Genomic DNA, 21,575 nt, shown 5'->3' with positions numbered 1-21,575 from the left:
CAGAGCGGAGAGCGGACATTGCCTCTGACCCCGGCCTGAAGATGAGGAGCTGGAGGCCGTCTCTGCTGCCGTCTCTGCTGCTCTCTGTTGTCACATTACACGTCTGTCTCTCTGAAGCTGTGGAGCCCTGGATCAAAGATGGAGGATCTATAAGAGCCATCACCGACCGCTACAACCAGAAGGAAGGGGTCACATACTTATACAAATCCCTGGACCTGATCCACACTGCTCCCCCGGAGGTAAAGCACTGATTATGGTGAATTACCCAGAATGCATTTCATTATAACTTTTTTACTGTAGATTATATGTGATGTGTAAATTTCCCCTGAGCACCCACAATGCACCGCGGTCTGGTCAGAGGAAACTGGGGAATTGTTGCTGCAGCTTCGTGTGTGAATGGAGTGTAAGGATACTTTCACACTTGCATTGTGCGACATCCGTTGCAATCCGCCGCCTTGAGGAATTACGGTAACCGTCGCAGGAATCCGTTTATTCCTCATAGACTTTTATTAGGGGCGGATTGCAATGGATGGTCTTGCGTTGCATCCGCCCCGCAGCGCATCAGTCGTTTTATCAGTGACCGTCAGTGACCGTCGGGCGGAAGGAACGCGCAATGTAACGTTTTTTGTTCTGTGACGTTCTACTGAGCATGCTCAGCATATCCAGCAGAACGTTCTTTAAAAGCACTCCTGGTCTCTCTCTCTCGGTCTCTATCCCTCTCCTTCTGTCGGTCTCTATCCCTCTCTGTCGGTCGGTCTCTCCCTCTCACCCCCTCTCTTATACTCACCGATCACGGGTGCGGCGCTGCACGGCTGTCACACTGCTCTGGCGGCTTTTTCTGCTTTTGAATATGCCGGACGCTCATTATTCCATCTCGTATTCCCTGCTTCCCCCGCCCACAAGTGCCTATGATTGGTTACAGTCAGACACGCCCCCACACTGAGTGACAGCTCTCTCACTGCAACCAATCACAGCCGCCAGTGGGCGGGTCTATATCGTGCAGTACAATAAATAAATAAGTAATTAAAAAAAAACGGCGTGCAGTCCCTCCCAATTTTGATACCAGCCAAGATAAAGTCACACGGCTGAAGGCTGGTATTCTCAGTATGGGAGCTCCATGTTATGGGGAGCTCCCCAGCCTAAAAATATCAGCCAGCAGCCGCCTGGAATTGCCGCATCCATTAGATGCGACAGTCCCGGGACTCATCCCGAATTGCCCTGGTGCGGTGGCAATCGGGGTAATAAGGAGTTAATGGCAGCCCATAGCTGCCACTAAGTCCTAGGTTAATCATGGCAGGCGTCTATGCACAAACAATGAAAAATCCTTTATTTGAAATAAAAGACAAAAAACACCCTCTTTCACCACTTTATTAATCCCCAAACACCCCTCCAGGTCCGACGTAATCCACACAAGGTCCCATGACGCTTTCAGCTCTGCTACATGAAGCTGACAGGAGCGGCCGTAGAACACCGCCGCTCGCTGTGAGCTCCACAGAGCAACTGAAGTGACTCATGCTGTCAGTGATGACGTCACTGAGGTAATGCCGGTATCTGCAGAGATGATGGGGGCGGTAGTGCCGGTGTGTGCGGTGATGATGGGTGCAGTAGTGCCGGTGTGTGCGGTGATCATGGGGTCGGTAGTGACGGTGTGTGTGCGGTGATGATGGGGGCGGTAGTGCCAGTGTGTGTGCGGTGATGATGGGGGCGGTAGTGCCGGTGTGTGCGGTGATGATGGGGGCGGTAGTGCCGGTGTGTGCGGTGCTGATGGGTGCAGTAGTGCCGGTGTATGCGGTGATCATGGGGTCGGTAGTGACGGTGTGTGTGCGGTGATGATGGGGGCGGTAGTGCCAGTGTGTGTGCGGTGATGATGGGGGCTCTGTCTCTCTCTCGGATAAAGAAAACTAAAAGAATGCAACACGTTATTTCACAGGAATCCGTTGCTTTTATTATCACTCTATTTACAATGCATCAGTCACATGCATCACACAACGCAAGTGTGAAAGTAGCCTAAGACACAAAAACAAAAGAAGATGGAATGGCTCTGATACTTACTGAGATATTACTTTTGCAATCACAAAAAAATAACAATTCTCACTGAGTAATGGAAGAGATTGTAACTTCCGGCAGCTCCTGAGAATGAGGAGCAACAATGTATCAGTGTAACGAGAAATATTTACATGTTTATCACTTCCCACAGGACAATAAAGAGAGGAAAACCTTCATCATTAAAGAGACGGTGTGCCCGAAATCTGACAACCCGGATCTATCGCAGTGTGATTTCAAGCCGGACGGAGTGAGTAACGGAAACACCGAGAAAAAGCGCAAATATATACAGCACATATATACTGAAGATACACACACTATATATAATCACAGCAATAAACAGCTAACTCCTGCTGACTCCCTGCACAGTGATACATTATATATACACCAGATTAGGAGTAAAGGACCACTATAATACTGCCCCTATGTACAAAATTATAACTACTATAATACTGCCCCTATGTACAAAATTATAACTACTATAATACTGCCCCTATGTACAAGAATATAACTACTATAATACTGCCCTCTATGTACAAGAATATAATCACTATAATACTGCCCCTATGTACAAGAATATAACTGCTATAATACTGCTCCTATGTACAAGAATATAACTACTATAATACTGCTCCCATGTACAAGAATATAACTACTATAATACTGCCCCTATGTACAAGAATATAACTACTATAATACTGCTCCTATGTACAAGAATATAACTACTATAATACTGCCCTCTATGTACAAGAATATAATCACTATAATACTGCCCCTATGTACAAGAATATAATTACTATAATACTGCTCCTATGTACAAGAATATAACTACTATAATACTGCCCTCTATGTACAAGAATATAATCACTATAATACTGCCCCTATGTACAAGAATATAACTGCTATAATACTGCTCCTATGTACAAGAATATAACTACTATAATACTGCTTCCTATATACAAGAATATAACTACTATAATACTGCCCCTATGTACAAGAATATAACTGCTATAATACTGCCTCCTATATACAAGAATATAACTACTATAATACTGCTCCTATGTACAAGAATATAACTAATATAATACTGCCTCCTATGTACAAGAATATAACTACTATAATACTGCTCCTATGTACAAGAATATAACTACTATAATACTGCCCCTATGTACAAGAATATAACTACTATAATAGTTCCCTCTATATGCGAGAATATATCTACTATACTACTGCTCCTATGTACAGTAATATGCCTTCTATTAGGATAACATAGGAAATATATCACTTGTGGTCCTGACTTTTATTGTTCTGTGTTTTGTGCATTTGTTACTTTCTTTCCTCTTTTTCTATAGACTGTAATGTGTGATTTATATTTGTAATTTCTCTGATTATTGTTTCTTCTTCTCTATATATACTTGTTTCTATATTTTGCAGGATGTGAGGCTTTGTTCTCTGGATCTTGGTGATGAAGTGTCTGTGGATGAAATCTGTATTAGTCTGAGCAAGGTGAGAAAATATAAAGATGAGAATTCATGTCCTGACATTTATCTTATCCTAAGTTGAGTCTTTTTATGTCTTCATATCTGAAGATTTGTGACCCTTTTCCTACTGATGAATCTGAGAACACATGACTGATTGTTATTGTCTTGTCCGTTCTTCTTCTCTTTACTCTTGATACTTTGTTGCCATTTGAGCCAAAATCCAGGATAATAATAATATAATAAGTTTTATTTCTATAGCGCCAACATATTCCGCAGCGCTTTACAATTAAGAGGGGACATGTACAGACAATATGAGACAATACAAAATAACAACATTAAGATACCAGGAGGAGTGAGGGCCGCGCTCGTAAGCTACAGTCTATGAGGAAATAGGGGGGCACAAAAGGTGAATGGGGGGAGAAAAGCTTGTCATATATGGTCCGGCCATCGATTTAATAGGGGATTCAAAAGCAAATGCATGAACCCATCGGTGAGAATTTATACAAGTACAGGGGACGAGAACTGGAAGTACGTTTTTTGAAGGGCAGAAAGGGACTAGATTAGATCAGGGCAGTGAGGGGATAGGCCGGTCTAAAGAAATGCGTTTTTAGGGCCCGCTTAAAGGTGTGGATGTTGGGAATTAATCGGATTTCTCTTGGTAGTGTGTTCCAGAACATAGGCGCAGCTCGTGAGAAATCTTGAAGACGGGAGTGGGAGGATCGAATTGTTGAGGATGTCAATCTTAAGTCATTAGCAGAGCGGAAGGCACGGGTGGGGTGATAGACAGAGATGAGGAGGAGATGTAGGGTGGTGCAGCACTGTGGAGGGCACGGGTGGGGTGATAGACAGAGATGAGGGAGGAGATGTAGGGTGGTGCAGCACTGTGGAGGGCACGGGTGGGGTGATAGACAGAGATGAGGGAGGAGATGTAGGGTGGTGCAGAACTATGGAGAGGATGGGTGGGGTGATAGACAGAGATGAGGGAGGAGATGTAGGGTGGTGCAGAACTGTGGAGAGCTTTGTAAGTGAGAGTGATAAGTTTATATTGGATTCTGTAGCGGATAGGCGACCAGTGCAATGACTGGCACAGAGCAGAGGCATCAGTGAAGCGGTTGCAGAGGAAAATGATCCTGGCTGTGGAATTCAGAATGGATTGGAGAGGGGAGAGTTTAGTAACAGGGATACCAATTAGTAAACAGTTACAATAATCCAGGCGAGAATGAATGAGAACGACAGTAAGAGTTTTTGCAGAGTCAAGTGTAAGAAAAGGTCAAATCCTTGAGATGTTTTTGAGGTGGAAGTGATAAAATATGTTGGATACTGAGATATTTTGAAACTACACATGGAAATAGCTACTGATTGTCTGGCCCCACTGGTGTCTGTTATTTTCATATTCATGTGTTTTAACGTATATACATATGTAAATAATCAGATATTTATAAAGTGCCCACTTTCAGGGATTTTTTAAGATGTTCCTTGTGGGTCTTATTCATAGACAACAAGCTTAAAGTTGACAGAATCTTTTTTAGGTTTGTAGAACCTTATAAAAGGCAATCTCGTCTAAAAAAGGGAAACAAAACAAGAGGATCCACCTCCTGGGCATGTGACATTCTGCTTGCAATCTCCTCAGCAGCACCTCCTTTTTTTCAAATATTCACAATGCAATGTAGAAGATACAAATACTTCAGACAGTGTGTGTTGTACAACTGTAACAATGAAGATAAGGAGATTAAATTAATGTAGGGCCTCGGGGGGAGGATTAAAATTGATATTTAACCGCTTCCCGACTTATCGGTACGTCTTATTTTGCTGTCTTCTTTTTATGACACAGTGAGTGGCGTAAAAAAAAGCAAAAAAAAATCAATTGCTGTTTCTTTTTGATTCTGCCTCACAAAAAACAGTAAAAAAGAAACCAAAAAACATGTGGTCCAAAATTGCCCCAATAAAAACTCCAACTGATTCTTCAAAAAAACAAGCCCTCACATGACTGTCGTCAGAATAATATAAAAGCTATAGCCTTCAAAATTCAATGATGCAAAAAACCTTTATTTTATAAAAAAGAATGATGACAGTAGCCAAATCTAAAAAAATAATATAAACTTGGTATTACTGTGATTGTACTGACCAGAGGAATAAAACCGCCAAATCACTTACACTGCAAGATGATCGGCATAAAAAATAAATAAATGCAGCCCATTCTTCAACTGCTTTTGATTTGTTCATTCTGCCTCCAAAAGATCGCAGTACGGTGCAGATCACATTTATCCTGCGCTCTACAGTGAGCACTTACATCGGGGACTATGTGTAAATATCTGAAATACATGATTCAGGTAAAATTCCCAATAGAAAATTTACTGTAATGAGGCAGAGGGGGTCACTTTGACCTCATGTCTGGCCTGTGGTCCGGCAGTGTCCATATTTTCATGCGTCTTTTTTATATGTGCACAAAAAGTGTGGTCAACAACACTTTTGTTCATCTTTGAAAAGACGGACCCCACTGAACAGAGACCAAACAGAGTCCGGAGTAACTCTGCTGCCTCATTATAGTAAATGGATCCATCAGGGGTTTCACCTGAACCACAGATTTTGGAGATGTAGATAGAAGCCCTGATGTAAGTTCTCAGCATAGAGCACAGGATAAATATGACCTGATCCAAAATGTTCTTTACCAAAATCACCACCAAATAACATTCAACTCAACACACAAAAACACAAGTCCCCACTTAGGTCCATCGTCTGTTAACAGAAATATAGGGGGCTTCCATGTTACTGGTAGTACAAAGGCTCGGGAAAAATGCTATAGTCACCCCCCCCAAAAAAAACCAACTAAATCCTAGCATCCACATGTTTGGCATTGTTGTAGTGAGCAGCACCCACTTAATTTATGGGGGTGCAGGTATCCAGAAGCACAAGCTGGGCATAATGTATGGGCACTACAATATATGAGACACTACAATGTACTGGGCTCTACAATGGCTTATTTGCTATTTTTAATTCAGCAATATTCACTGCGTTTGACTTCATGAGTGTTTTCAAGAGACTAAATCATCACTATACCCATAGATGAATTCCCAGTGGTGTGTGATATTAAAAATGGGGTCACTTGATGGGGCTTTACTGTTCTGGCACTTGGGGGAGGGGTGCAAATGGAGTCTGCAAAATATTCTATGAAAATCTGTGCTCCCAAATGCAAATGCCCCCCTACATTACACTTAGCATCCACATGTTTTGCACTGTTGTAGTGAGTAGAGCCTGGTTAGTTCATGGGGTGCAGATCTCCAGAAGCATAAGCTGGGCACAATATACAGGCACTACAATGTACTTGGAATGACGTGTTTATTTGCAATTTTTAATTTTGCAACATTCACTGCGTTTGACTTCATGGGTGTTTTTCCGAGACAAAATTGTCACTATACCTGTAGATGAACTACCAGAGAGGTGTAATATCCAAAACTTGGTCACTTGAGGGGGTTCCTGCTGTTCTGGCAGTTAGGGTCTCTGCAAATGGAATCCGCAAATGATTCTAGGAAAATCTGTCTCCAAAAATCAAATGGCATTCCTTCCATTCCGACCCCAGTACTGTACAGTCACATGTGGGATATTGCCACATTCAGAAGAAATTGTGAAACACATTATGGGTCATTTTTTACCTATTCCCCTTGTGAAAATTGAATATCTGGGGTTAAAACAACAGTTTAGTGGTAAAAATATAATTAATTTTTTCTTCACCACCCAATAGTATAAAATTTTGTGATACACCTATGGTGTCAACATGCTCACTGCACTGCTAGATTAATTCATTGAGGGGTGCAGTTTGTAAAATGGGGTCACTTGTGGGGGGTTTCTGCTATTCTGGCCCATCAGGGGCTCTGCCAATGTGACCTGCAAACCATTCCAACTAAATTTGCACTCTGAAATGACACTCCTTCCCTTCTTCACTTTGCACTGTGCCTCAAAAGTAGTTTTCAATCACATATGAGGTATCTGTGTACTCAGGAGAAATAACACAACAAATTGTCTGGTGCATTATCTCCTGTTACCCTTCTGAAAATGCAAAATTTGGGGCTAAAGCAACATTTTTGTGAAAAAAAAGTAACATTGTCATCTTTTTCCTTCCACATTGCTTTGGATCCTCTGAAGCACCTGAAGGGTTAATAAACTTCTTGGATGCAGTTTTGAGCAGTGTGAGGGGTGCAGTTTTTAGAATGGGGTCACTTTTGGTTATTTTTTTCACCTCGGCCTCTCAAAGTCACTTCACATGTGATGCGCTCCCTAAAAAAATGGTTTTGTAAATTTTGTTGGAAAAATGAGAAATTGCTGATAAACTCTGAACCCTTGTAACTTCCTAACCAAAAACAATGTTGTTTCACAAATTATGTGTAAAGTAGAGAAATGGGAAATGTTACTTAGTAACTATTTTGAGTGACATAACTTTCTGGTTTAAGGACATAAAAATTAAAAGTTCGAAAATTGCAAAATTTTCACCAAAATTCCAAATTTTCACAAATAAAAGTAAAAAATTTCAACTTAAATTCACCACCGTCACAAAGGACAAGATGTCACGAAAAAATGTCACAATCAGAGAAATCCGTTGAATGTTCCAGAGATATTACAATATAAAGGGACACTGGTCAGAAATGAAAAAATAAGGCTCTGTCAGGAAAGTGAAAACAGGCTGGGGGGGTGAAGGGGTTAAAGGAACTTGCCATGTCCAAAAATGTAATTTTTATCCGCGGATATGGAATTAATTTTCAAGTAAGTAGCATGAATATCCTGCCTGCCTTAGGTGAGCATTTGCTACAGGGAGAACATGAGTTTATTTTCCCCCTGTGGCCGCTCGCTTGTAGTCATGGAGGCAGTATAGTAAATTGTTACAGTCACCATTCACTAGATAGGGAGTGTGCTGTAATCACATGCCGGCGTGCGGGCAGAGCAGGCTGTCAATCAATGTGTCGGGGAATTATAGCATTTCTCGTCAAGACAGGTTCCCTCATAAAGTCTGCACGTCATGAATATTGGAGGGGAGGAAGTTGAAAGCATTCTGGAATATTTGGCACATCACAGAAGAGAGGTGTTACCTCTGACAGCGACACTGTCAGCTTGAGTCAGTGTATTGCACAGAACAGTCTGCCTGATCAGAAATGACCAAGAGGAATAATGTTTGAACCTGTTTTACTTTATTACACATTTCTAAGGCTGTGTTTGTGCTAAAAAGCTTAACAAGGGGGGAATATAGTCCTAGGGGGCCTTAAAGTGTTACATGCGTCTTTTTAGGGAATTTGGAGGTTTTGTAGTATTGTGATTCATTGCAATTTGTTGTTGCTTTACAGAAGATGTAGAATACTGTAATATGCAGCATAATATATAATAACCCAATATGATATTTGCATGGTATGAAGGAAACTTAGGAAAAGGATATAATAATATTGGATCGTCCATGACGTTACAATGGGGTTTAAGTATCATAAGTCATTACCTTTCCAAGAGGGTGGAGGAGCCATTGTTAAGACTCTTACCAATCGGAACTGTGGGACCAAGGAGGACCCCATGACCAGTGAGGACCCCATGACCAGTGAGGACCCCATAACCAGTGAGGACCCCTTGACTAGTGAGGACCCCATGACTAGTGAGGACCCCATGACCAGTCTGGCCCCCATGACCAGTGAGGACCCCATGACCAGTGAGGATCCCATAACCAGTGAGGACCCCATGACGAGTCAGGCCCCCATGACCAGTGAGGACCCCATGACCAGTGAGGACCCCATGACCAGTGAGGACCCCATGACCAGTGGGAACCCCATAGCCAGTGAGGACCCCATGACCAGGGAGAATCCTATGACCAGTGAGGACCCCATAACCAGTGAGGCCCCCATAACCAGTGAGAACCCTATGACCAGTGAGGACGGCATGACCAGTGATGACCCCATGACCAGTGAGGCCCCCATGACCAGTGAGGACTCCATGACCAGTGAGGCCCCCATGACCAGTGAGGACCTCATGACCAGTGAGGACCCCATGACCAGTGAGGACCCCATGACCAGGGAGAACCCCATGAAGCAGCTGACTGGTTCCCTTTAAGAGTAACTATTCATGATTATTCTGTTTCATTTTAGAATGTCCGTGTGAACAGATCTAGTAGAAGTAAATGCCCGAGAAAGCCCTGCTATCTGCCTGGAAGTAATGGTCCCCTCGACGTCCCCGATCTTTGAGGGTCTCCCGGCTCCTGTAGCTCTGATTCTGCGGCGGTCACTCCCTGTATTTTGGCTTTGCTTGTTTATCACACTTGATACAATGTAACACTGAATGCTCCAAAAAGTCAAGAGATACAATGCTGCAAATAAACTCTGCAACATATAATATTCCTTGTGTTCTTTATGAAAAGTGATGATGATGGTGAAGAAGAGCATGGAGGATGATGATGAAAGAGGAGAATGAATGATACAAATGGCAGCCATGATGATATACATGGGGGTGTCAATACAAAATACGATGGTGACAATGAGAAATAAGAATGAAGAAAACGGGGAAGAAATGAAGAAGATGTGAAGTGTGATAGATGGTGATAAGGAGAATAATAGTGATGAACATATGGAGGATGATATCAGGAGAAGAAGGAGGTGTGATGACACTGATGCCCTGGACTAGCCAGGTAGACACAGTTAGACCCCCGCACTACACCTGTCCCCTAAACAGGAGTCATCAGCCAACCACAAAAACCCTAATCACCTCTCTCAGTGCTTGATGGACACACCAGGGGGGGGAGGCAGGTGGTTGGCACACCCACAGAGGAGTTCAGAGGGCCTGAGGCAGGAAACACAGCAGTTTAGTTTTAGTATCGAGCAGTGGAGGAGGTGAGGCCTGTGAGACAGGCCGGTGACAGTCTCACAGGTGTGAGGGTCGTAGCCCAAACACCTTCGCTAGGAGGCATACGGTGGCCTTAGCCTGCAGGAGCAGAGAAGACAGCTTGGTGGAACCGTGGTGGACCGGGACAGGGTAGTGGCCCGCCGGTACCGACCCGGGGAACCGACTCGGAAACCGGAGCACACAGGGAGGTACTCAGACCCTGAAACGAGGTCCAGAATCCACTGGACTGAGTTAATTCACTGATTGCGGTCTGGACTATAGGTCCTTTCCCATCCCAAGTCCTGACTAAAGACAACAGCCCACCGAGGGGGATAGAAAGCCACCGCACAGGCAGAGAGATCCCACGGGCCAGCTTCTGCGGGCAAACGGGCTCCTCCGACATATACACAGCCGGGGAGCGGACTCCTGACGCTGAAGCGCAGGCAGTCTACACATACACTACACGGTGCAGGAGAAAGGCCAAGACTACCACCCGAGTGGGGGACCAGACGCAGCCGGCTGCGGGCACCGACCACCATCAACTTGGTTTACCAGTGACTTGTGTGTGTAAATAACCGTGAGTACAACAGTGCCATCCGGCCGCGCAACGCCCTGCTACTCTCCCCAACGGGTCCCGGGGCCTCCATCCCTGCCCACCGAGGGGTTAACATCTTGCTGCATAACATCTCCCCCGGGTGCCCCGTAACTGCAGCGGTTGTGTCCACCTTCACCACAACCCGTGGGTAGTGTCACAAACTGAAGAGCGGCTCCGGCCGTTCACCTACCTAACCCCCCACCGAAAGCTCCAGCATCCCCTTTCAGAGCGAAGTGACCCCGGGTCCGGAGGCGCTCGAGCCACCCACCAACTAGCCCGGATCCGAGGGGCTCAGCTGCGGCCGAGCGCGGGGCGCTACAACACCATTACGAAGAGTTAGCATGAAGACAAATATGGGGGATGATGATGATGATAATAGATTATTTTACTATGGATGAGGGTGTGAGACCAAGAAAAGAACAAGGGATGATGATGATTATGATGATGATGATGATGACTATTGTGAGGAGTGCGAGAAACAATGATAGAAATGGGGGATGATGATCAGACAATGATGATGATGAGGAATCATGACAGCGATGATGAATATAGTGATCATATTGATTAATGCTGTAGAGGGATGATAATACAGAAGACCCTGTTAGTGCGGCCAGAATTTAACCCTTAGGGCTCACACCAGAGTATAACTGGAGCCAGCGCTGTCCCATGTTTAATGGAGAAATTAATCTCTCCATCTTCTGTGCTACAATACTCACCATCGAGAAATCAGATCACAGCAAAGTGACACTGTGATATCTACTGTATATATATAGGTGTCATCAGTCATTCTACAGAAGGAGGAGGAGGTGAGCTGTGATATTGTGGAGGTGGCACTGAGCAATAGCTTGTTTGTTCAAACGTAATAAGAATATCTGTGTATATAAATAATCAAAATATAGATGTAGTTGTATAATAATCTGGCTGTCTATGTAGCCATCGCATAGACCCATAATATAATTTTAAGTTGTATAGCCATGAAGGAGTTAACCAAAGATAATGAAGCCAGAATGCGAAACTGCAAAAGTGTTATCAGTAATGTTCACACAGAAGGAATGTACGGGAGGCAGGCAATGTGCTGTGAGAAATTGGGGAGTGAAGCACTCCCTGTTTAGCTTTAAGGTTATTCATGCTTACTGTATAATTGGATCTATCGAATACACGAGTCAGTTGATGACGCTGGCTGAAAGAGAGAGCATGTCTGTGTGTTCATTGTCGGATACATTGATATATCGGCACTGGTATACAGCTAATACGGCACCGTCTCTGGATATCCCAAACGAAGATTCCATTAGCAGTCTTCACCCAAATTCCTCCCTTGACAATATCACATATTGTGAATGTGGATACTGTGTTCTCTGCTGTATATAGATGTGTTATGTCATACAGTAGGAAGAGGTGAGCTGTGATATCACCTATTGTGAATGGTGGATCCTGTGTTATCTACTGTATATAGAGGTGTTATCAGTCATTGTACACGAGGAGGTGGAGGTGAGCTGTGATATCATCTATTGTGAAAGGTGGATCCTGTGTTGTCTACTGTATATAGATGTATTATCTATCATAATAAAGGAGGAGTAGGTGAGCTGTGATATCACCTATTGTGAATCGTGGATCCTGTGTTATCTACTGTATATAGAGGTGCTATCAGTCATTGTACAGGAGGGGGAGGAGGTGAGCTGTGACATCACCTATTGTGAATGGTGGATCCTGTGTTATCTACTGTATATAGAGGTGTTATCAGTCATTACAGGAGGAGGAGGAGGTGAGCTGTGATATCATTCATTGAGAATGGTGGATCCTGTGTTAGCTACTGTATATAGAGATTTTATCTATTATTATACTGGAGGAGGAGGTGAGCTGTGATATCATCTATTGAGAATTTTGATTATTTGGGTCATCGGTGTATGGGGTGAGAAGGAGCTGATAGTTTCCCCACTATTAGTATTACTATTCCCCAGCTTGTGCTGCGGCCCCTCTACCACTCCAATCCTCCGCGTCCTTGTACTTGGATCTGACTTAAGGGGGCTTTACACGCTACGATATCGTTAATGTTTTATCGTCGGGGTCACGGTGTTTGTGACGCACATCCGGCGTCAGTAACGATATCGCAGCGTGTGACACTTTTGTGCGACCTAAAACGATCGCAAAAGCGGCGAAAATAGTTTGCCGCGGAGAGGTCGTCCTAAAACAAAAAATCGTTCTCTTCTAATTAACGATGTTGTTAGTCGTTCCTGCAGCAGCACACATCGCTATGTGTGACACCGGAGGAGTGATGAACATCTCCTTACCTGCCTCCACCGGCAATGCAGAAGGCAGGAGGTGTGTGGGATGTTACGTCCCGCTCATCTCCACCCCTCCGCTTGTATTGGCCGCCTGCCGTGTGACGTCGCTGTGACGCCGCACAACCCGCCCCCTTAGAAAGGAGGCGGATCGCGGGCCAGAGCGACGTCGCAGGGCAGGTAAGTGCGTGTGACGGGGGAGCGCGATTTTGTGTGCGACGTGCAGCGATTTGCCCGTGTCGCACAAATGATGGGGGCGGGTACGCTCGCTAGCGATATCGGTACCCATATCGCAGCGTGTAAAGCCCGCTTAATACTTCTATTAGTTATTACTATTCAGCTTCTCCCTCCAGGTCCACATTTGTCTCCGCAGAAATAGAGGAGATCTCGGTGTTTCAATATTTTCGGTTTCCCAGAATTTCGTGTATATTGTGGATGTCGAGATCACAGGAAGCGCTGAGGAAATCGCATGCAATTCTGCGGCTCCGGACGTTGCATCTCAGCTGTTTATTCCTGTATTTGTTACAACACAGATACAATGTGAAAATAAACAACTCACATTTAAAGGGACGGCGCTTGTTTTTTTTTCGACGACTTGTCCTTTTGAACGGCGCCTTTCATTTTCCCCCATAGTTTACTGGAAAATGGAAAAAACCTCCAAGTGCAGTGAAATTGTGAAAAATGGTGGAAAAGGAACGGATTTAAACTTTTATGTTTTTCATATTTTTTTAAAAAAAAAAAATTATTTTCGTTGCATTTTTAGTGCCATTAGGAGACTATAACCTGCAATCATCTGATCACTGGTGCCATATACAGCAATAGCAGAGGAGGGGTCCCTGTGCAGAAAGTGCACCCTCCAGACCCCCTAAAGCCAAAGATCTGACATACTCCTCTCTAGTGAAAGGAGAACCCCAATTGTAAACTTGGCCTAGGGTCCCCCATATTATGATACCCAGTACAGATAAAGCATACGGCTACAGGCTGCACCTATCTTGGCTGCGTATAAAAAAAAAGAGGAATCGCAAGCAGCTTTTTTTTTTTACATTATTTAAATAAATAATTTTTAAAAACTCCCCCATTTTTTTGATACCTAGCCATGATAAAGCCCAACAGCTGGACGCTGTATTCTCAGGCTGGGGAGACCCATGATTAGTGGGTCCTCCACAGCCTAAAAAATACAGCCTGCAGCCACCCAGTATTGTCACATCCATTAGACGTGACAATCCCGGCACTTTAACAAGCTCATCCCAATTGCCCCGGTGCGGTGGCAATCGGGGTAAAATAACGGTGGGCTTTTTGTATTTTATTTCAAATAAATAATTTTTTTCAGTTTGTGTTTATTTCTTTTCACTTATAGATGAGTAATGGGGTGTCTTATAGACGCATCCCATCACTAATCTAGGGCTTAGTGGCAGCTAAGAGCTGTCATTAACCCCTTATATTACCCCGATTGCCGCTGCACCAGGGTAAAAATCCAGGATTGTCACATCTAGGAGGATGCAGTTTTTATCATAACCACAAAAATGCACCTGTGGCCAAAAAACACATAAAAAAACGCATTGCGTTTTTGGTGCCTTATTGACCATGCATTTTTGATGCATTTTTTAACACCAGTGGGTGAAAAACGCATTTTTGTTGTCACCACAAAACTGCAGCCCAAAATAAAAAGCAACATGCGCACAGCAAATCTGAAATCTCATAGACTTTGTTGGGGAAGGAAAAGCATGCAGTATGTGGTGACTAAAAGGTCACCACAAACTGCATCACAAACTGCAGCGTGCGCATGGGGCCTAATGGATGCGACAATCCTGGACAGCTGCAGGCTGCTATTTTTAGGCTGGTGTGAGGACAATAACCATAGGTCTCCCCAGCTTGAGAATACCAGCTCCCAACTGTCGACTTTATCATGGCTGGGTATTAAAAGTAGGGAAGGGGGGACTGTCGCGGGAGGGGAGGAGGGTGTCGGCACACTACGCTCACCCCTTCTGCTCGGGTCCGGCAGCTGCTCAGTGGTGGCTCGAGCTGTGGGCCGGATCCCGGGGTTTCTCGAGCGACACTCCTCGCCCGTGAGTGAAAGGGGGATTTGTGGTTGGGTGTGGGGATTGTTATAGTTCGTGACGCCACCCACGGTTGTGGTGATTTCACCACCGCTGCTCAATTCGGGGGTCCCGGGGATGGTGATGCGGAGCAGCCAGGTGTTGTGTTGCCCCTCCGTGGGTAGGGGTTGGTGATCCCGGGGCCCGGTGGTGGAGAAGGAGGTGCGGGGCCTGGTGGGCGCAGGGACGCGGGGGCAGCGCTGTGCCTTGCGGCACTGTGGTACTCACTCAGCCTGAGACATGGACACAGTTTGTACGGTAAACCAAACGGCTGGTAGGACGGTCCCACAGACGGCTGCACCTGCACTCCCGGTAGGTGACGGTGATGTCCCTCTTCCTTGCACCTATGTTTGACTGATGGTAGCGGTGGATTCCCTCCGGTTACCCGCTCCCCGACTGCAATCTGGGCCGGAGGAGCTCTACACCTTGCCCGCAGGCGCTGGCCCTGAGAAACTGGTGCCGTGGCGGTGGCGGTGTCTCTCTGCTTCGGGTTGGGCTGTTGCCGTCAATCGGGACTTGGTTGTTGGGGGATCTACGTCCCCTTCACTGACGGATTCGGCAAATTTGGCGACTCCTAGCCTTGCCGGGGTCCGAGAGGCCCCTGCCCTGGTGCTGACTGTCTTTCGGAACACTGCTCCAGACCACCGGGCACACAGCCAACGGGGTCCTTCCAGGAACTTCCAAACGGTCCCCCTCCAGACAGTCACCGCCGTCGCTGACCTTGCTGATCTGGCCCTCCACAAAGCTGGACCTTCCAGGCTTTCCTTCTCTTTTTCCACTTTACTTCCTTCACTTTCACTTAGCTGTTGTTTACCTTTGCCCTGTCTGGGCTTCTCCTCCACTCCTTCTACTTCCTCCTCCCTGACTAGACTCTCCTTTCTCTTGCCCTCCCTGGGCTCAACTGCCTGGTTTTTCCCGCCTCCAGAGCTGTGACCTCCTTGGTGGGCGGAGCCAACCGCCTGGCCCACCCCCTGGTGTGAATCATCAGCCTCTGGAGGAAGGCAACAAGGATTTCTGGTTAGCATTGATGTGCCTACCTGGAGTGTGGGGTGTGGTGGTGTTGTGACCTGTGACCCCTGGCTTGCCCAGGGCGACACATTCCCCCTTAGCAAAATGCAGACCGTCCGCGGGCTGCCGTCCTACACCGGTTTTATTTTTCTGAAAAAGGGGGTAACAAGGTTAAGCAAACATGAATAACATTTTTAATAACTCTTCCCAAAACGGGAGGCACATTTTCTTTTAACGTTGCACCGGTTTACGGCTACGGTTTCCGCTCTCTCCCACCCAAGCAACCTGGCCCTGATGCTGCCCCTAAAGCCCAGGCAGCACCCCTTGACCCACAGTCCAGCACAAGTTACCCGAGCGGGATCTGTCCTTCCCTCCAGAGGGTAGCCACCGGTTCCTTTGGTGGCTGGGCCCTAGCCTGCTCTGCTCAGGGCCCTCCCTCCAACCTGCCTCTCCGGAGACGGCATTGCGGAAACGGTAACGGTAACCAACATATTTACAAGCCACTTAACGTTTGTGGTGCCCTGCAAGTTCACGGGCTTGTCCATGGATAGTTCCCATGCGAAACTTTAAACGGTCCCCACAGGGACAACGGTGTCGGCTCCTGCCGGTTCAATCACAAAGCAAATCAGGTGAAAAACTCGGTAATTTTAATTTTCTTATCATGTCAAACTTTTCAAACAAACAACAAACTTGAACTCAGTGGTGGTCCCAACGGGGACGGTGTTACGGGCATCCGCTGCCCTACTCCGGACTTCCAGGCTCCAGTGCTCCTTCCAAGGGAGGGGGCGCGGCGCTTGCTAGGGCCTCTGGGCTGCCCTCCAATCTAGCGTCCAGCGCAAACCACCCTCACTCCCCAAAGAACCGAGTGTACTGGACGATATCACCCGGCATCAGATTACGGCCAGGATGCTCCTCGGGCAGGTGGGCATTCACATCCCGCCGGGCTACAAAAACTTCGGCCTCCAGGCCCGGCTCGTAGATGAACCCGTAGCCCCGGCGGACATCAAACCGCCTCACCTGCCCCACGTACAACGGTCCTCGGGCACGGGAGGTTGCCCGCCGGAGGTGCTCCTTCTCCCGGATCGCTCTAGCCACCAGTTCGGCCTTCTTCCGCTCCCTCTCATCGATCTCCAGGCCCAGCGGTACCGGCTCCCTATCCCAGTACGGCGCTGCTGCCAGCGCCGGCGCACGGGTCGGGCCCCGCGGGACATCCAGAACGTTACCCACTGTCAGGAAGGTGGGCGGCGTATCCCGCGGTGTCATGGCCTTGGGCGCTGCCTTGCAGCAACAACCCGGCGCCACCTCAGCCGAGGTGTGGGGGATGGGCATAGGGGCTTTCCGCTGCCGGGCCTTCGGCTCGGAACGGGTCATCGGCTCCGGCTTGGGGAGTTTTTCAAGGGATGCCTCCGGTTCTACTTTCGGCGTCTCCCACAGTAACACCTCCGGTGTGCCGCGGGCTCCGGTTACAGGTCGGCCCGCCTGGGCGGGGACGCTGGGTACTGCTACCGGTTGCGGTGGTAGCAGGCCTAGTGGCGGGGTCACGGCCTCCGGGACGGGTGGCGAGGGAGGCAACGGGGGGAGAGGGCTTGGACCGGGCCCCACAGCCGCTATGACCGGCCCTTCAAGGGCATCGGGACGTGGGTCACTCACCCTCCCTTTCTCCGCCTCCTCCTCGCATCTCCGCACGGTGGCTACAACGTCCGCCATGTCGGCCTCCCACTCCTCCATGAGGAGCTGCATCCTGACCTGCAGCCTTTGATAGAGCTGCGCGGTTCGGATCTCCACCCACGCCGCGGTTCCATGCGCGGGGGCTACGGTGTCGCGGGACGGCATCCACATGATGGCTTCTCTGTTTGCTTCCAGGAACGGTATGCTTGCAAGGTCCTGGCGTCCCTGCTTTTATATTCGCGACTACATGCCGCCAGCCGCCATCGCGTCCCCCTTAGCTCTTTCCGGCCCCTCCTCTCTCGGGGCGGGGTCTTGGCCTTCGTGCCTCTACTGCTCGAGAAGACGCTCGAGCGGGAACTTTTCGCGCCAAAGATGGCGGCTTCTGAAATTTTTCTGCCGGGTACCTCCGGCGGTAACAAGGCGCACCTCTACCAGACGGCAGAGCGGTAAGATCCTGTTCGTGACGCCAAGTGTGTCGCCCGGGGACCAGGGGTACTCAGATCCGGGCCACGAGGTCACTTCTGTGGGTATCACGGTGGTGTGACCCGGTCTGTGATCCCAGGCTCCACAGTAAAAGGGGATTTGGTAAGGGAGATTGTCCGTGACGCCACCCACGGTTGTGGTGAGGTTGGAACACCACCGCTGCTCTGGACGGGGATTCCGGCAGCGATGGTATGGAGCAGCTAGATGTTATTTCTCCCCTCCGTGGGTAGGGGATTGGCTGTCCCGGGGCCCGGTGATGGGGTAAGCAGGGAGCAGGGCGCAGTGCTGCGGTGCGGTGCCCAAGGGCACGGGCGTACTCACAAGTAATTCACACGGAGTCACTGGTAAACTAGGAATTGCCGGTGTCCGCAGCCTTCGGTACGGGGGTGTTAGTGTCCCACACACGGTGCAGCAGCTCCTGTTGTTCTTTCCCTGCAGCAGGTGCCTTTCTCTCCACTCTCTTCCTCTTTCTCCTCAGCCGGGAATGGGGAATCCACTCCCCTGTAGCGATCCGGGTCACCCTAGGTACCGAGGGGTCACTACCCTGCTCCGGCTACCTCTGACCCCTTCCTCACTACGGCCTGTCCCGGCCCTCTCGGAGCACGCTTCACTATCAGCCTGGGAGCTACAACTCCAGGCTTCTCTTCTCTCTGCCTCTCCAAACACTCTGCTCCAGCCCCTCCCCTCTGCTCTGCTTTTCTCTTACACTGGGGGCTGTGGTTTGTCCTGCTGCACCGGTGTGAGATCAGATTACCAAGGAGGATTAACTCTTTCTGTGACAACCTGGCTTGCCCAGGGCGACACAGGGACCACATGTCGGTTTTTTAAATTATTTAGTTAAATTATTTAAAAAAGAGCTGCATGCAGTTCATCTTCTTTTAATTCACAACCAAGATAAGTGCACGGCTGGGGGCTGCAGCCTGTAGTTGTCTCCTTTACTTGCACTGGATATTACAATATGGGGGGGACCCTACGCCAATTTTTTTAATCTCTTTGTTTATTTTTACAACACTATAAAGGCACAGACAGGGTGTGTGATTTTAAGCAGTAACACACACTGTCACAGAAGATGGGAGCGCTGTCTAACTGCAACCAATCAGAGACACCGGCAGTGCATATGTATGAGGGTTAATGAGCAGCCTCGGATGTAGTGTCGGAGAGCGCACATCTAGCTGAAATGCATCGTGGCTCAGAGAGGACGCTGTGCGATGTGGGAAGGGTGAGTAAAATGTTCGGGGGGGGGGGGTTCTGTTTGCGCCAGACAAATATACAAGGAGGGGCCCAGGAATGGGACATATATACCAGGAGGAGGACATATATACCAGGACCGGGACAGAAACCAGGATGGGGATATATATACACCAGGGTGTGCCCAAAAGGGGGATATATATATACTATATATATATACACTAGGAAGGGCACAGGATGGGACACATATGCCAAGAAACATATATACCAGGAAAAGGACAAATAAACAAGGTTGGGGACATACTGTATATACCAGGAGGGGCCCAGGAAGGGAACATATATACCAGGAGTAGGACATATATGCTAAGAAGAGGACAAATAAACCAGGATGAGGACATATATACCATCATGGGCCCAGGAGAAGAACATATATACCAAGAGGGGGACAAACACATCGGGAATGGCCCAAAATGGGGACATATATACCAAGAGCAGGACATATGTACCAGGAGGGGCCCTGGATGTTAATATATATATATTTATATATAAACTTGGCTTTTACTGATACAAAATATAAAAGGCTGACAAAAACAAAGGTTGAAAACCCACCCTCTATTTATTTACTGCCACATAACCTTTAAGGTGAGGCTCTACAGCCAGGTATTGGGTGTTTTGGGGTTATATTATTTATCTGCGGACACTGCCTTGTTTATATACTTATTGTGCATTCTATTATCAGTGCCCTGACACTTCATTGGGGATATGTACAGGATTATTATGTCCATCCCCTTATTTCATCCATTCTTTTTCTCTTGTCAAACATGTTTTTACCCTTTGTTTTTGTCAGCTTTATATGTTTTGTATCAATAAAAGCCAAGTTTATATATAAATAGCTGGGTGTGTAAATTGTTGCTATGCAGCTTTTTTCCTCTCATGTTACAATTCATTTTTTTGCATAGTTTTTGTTAGCACCACTGTCTTTATTTATATTTATTACACGGTGATGCCCTCTACTTTTTTTCTTAAAAAAGTGTTGCAAGGGGTAATTGTGTGGGGATATTATACAAGGGGGCAGCTTGTGTGGGAGGGATAGTATACAGAGAGGCAGTGTATGTGAGGGGATATTATTATACAGAGGGGCAGTGTGTGTGTGTGTGTGGGGATATTATACAAAGGGGCAGTGTGGGTGAGCGGATACTAATTAGAGGGGCAATGTTTGTGAGGGGATATTATTATACAAAGGGGCACTGTGTGTGTGGGGGGATGATATTATACAGGGGGAACAATGTATGTGGGATATTAAACAGTGGAGCAGTGTATGTGGGAGAGATATACAAAGGGGCAGTGTGTGGGGGATACAAAGGGGCATTCTCCATGGGGATATTATACAAAGGAGCAGTGTGTGGGTGTAATATTATGCAGAGAGGCAGTGTATGGGAGAGATATAATACAGAGCGGCAGTGTGTGTGGACATTATACAGAGGGTCAGTGTGTGGGGGATACAAAGAGGCAATGTGGGAGAGATATTATAGAGAGGGGCGGGTGTAGAGGATATATTATGGAAAGGGGCGGTGTAGAGGGTGTATTATGGAGAGGGCAGTGTAGGGGTGTATTATTAATTTTCTAAGAGAAATGCTTCATTGGATGTCCCTAGACTCCACAATCCTCCTCACCTCCAGGCCCTACAAGGGGAGGTGCCGAGTCTGGAAAAGTGAAGGACCCCAAAGCAAGAAGACGCAGGGATGGCTGATATTGTGTATTGTATTGCTACATTGTTGCTCTTCACTTTCATGGTTTTGATACAGAACGTAATTCTGTGGTGAAATTTAGGAAAATTATCACTTATGAGTCAGCGAGACCCGGTCATCACCGAGGAATATGAGGAACTAGA

The 21,575-nt window shown here is 47.0% G+C and overlaps 1 protein-coding gene across 1 annotated transcript; it reads left to right on the top strand.

Annotated features, from left to right (window-relative positions):
* Window positions 1–9,881, top strand: LOC142244649 (cathelicidin-3-like). The gene is made up of 4 exons (XM_075316914.1): window positions 1–239; window positions 2,198–2,293; window positions 3,478–3,549; window positions 9,638–9,881. Exons 1-4 carry the CDS (start codon window positions 42–44, stop codon window positions 9,731–9,733), a joined length of 462 nt encoding a protein of 153 aa, XP_075173029.1. The 5' UTR covers window positions 1–41; the 3' UTR covers window positions 9,734–9,881.
* Window positions 9,882–21,575: the final 11,694 nt, after the last annotated feature.

Source organism: Anomaloglossus baeobatrachus, chromosome 6, assembly GCF_048569485.1.
Source record: "Anomaloglossus baeobatrachus isolate aAnoBae1 chromosome 6, aAnoBae1.hap1, whole genome shotgun sequence".
NCBI lineage: Eukaryota > Metazoa > Chordata > Amphibia > Anura > Aromobatidae > Anomaloglossus > Anomaloglossus baeobatrachus.
This window is presented reverse-complemented; position numbering and strand designations above follow the sequence as displayed.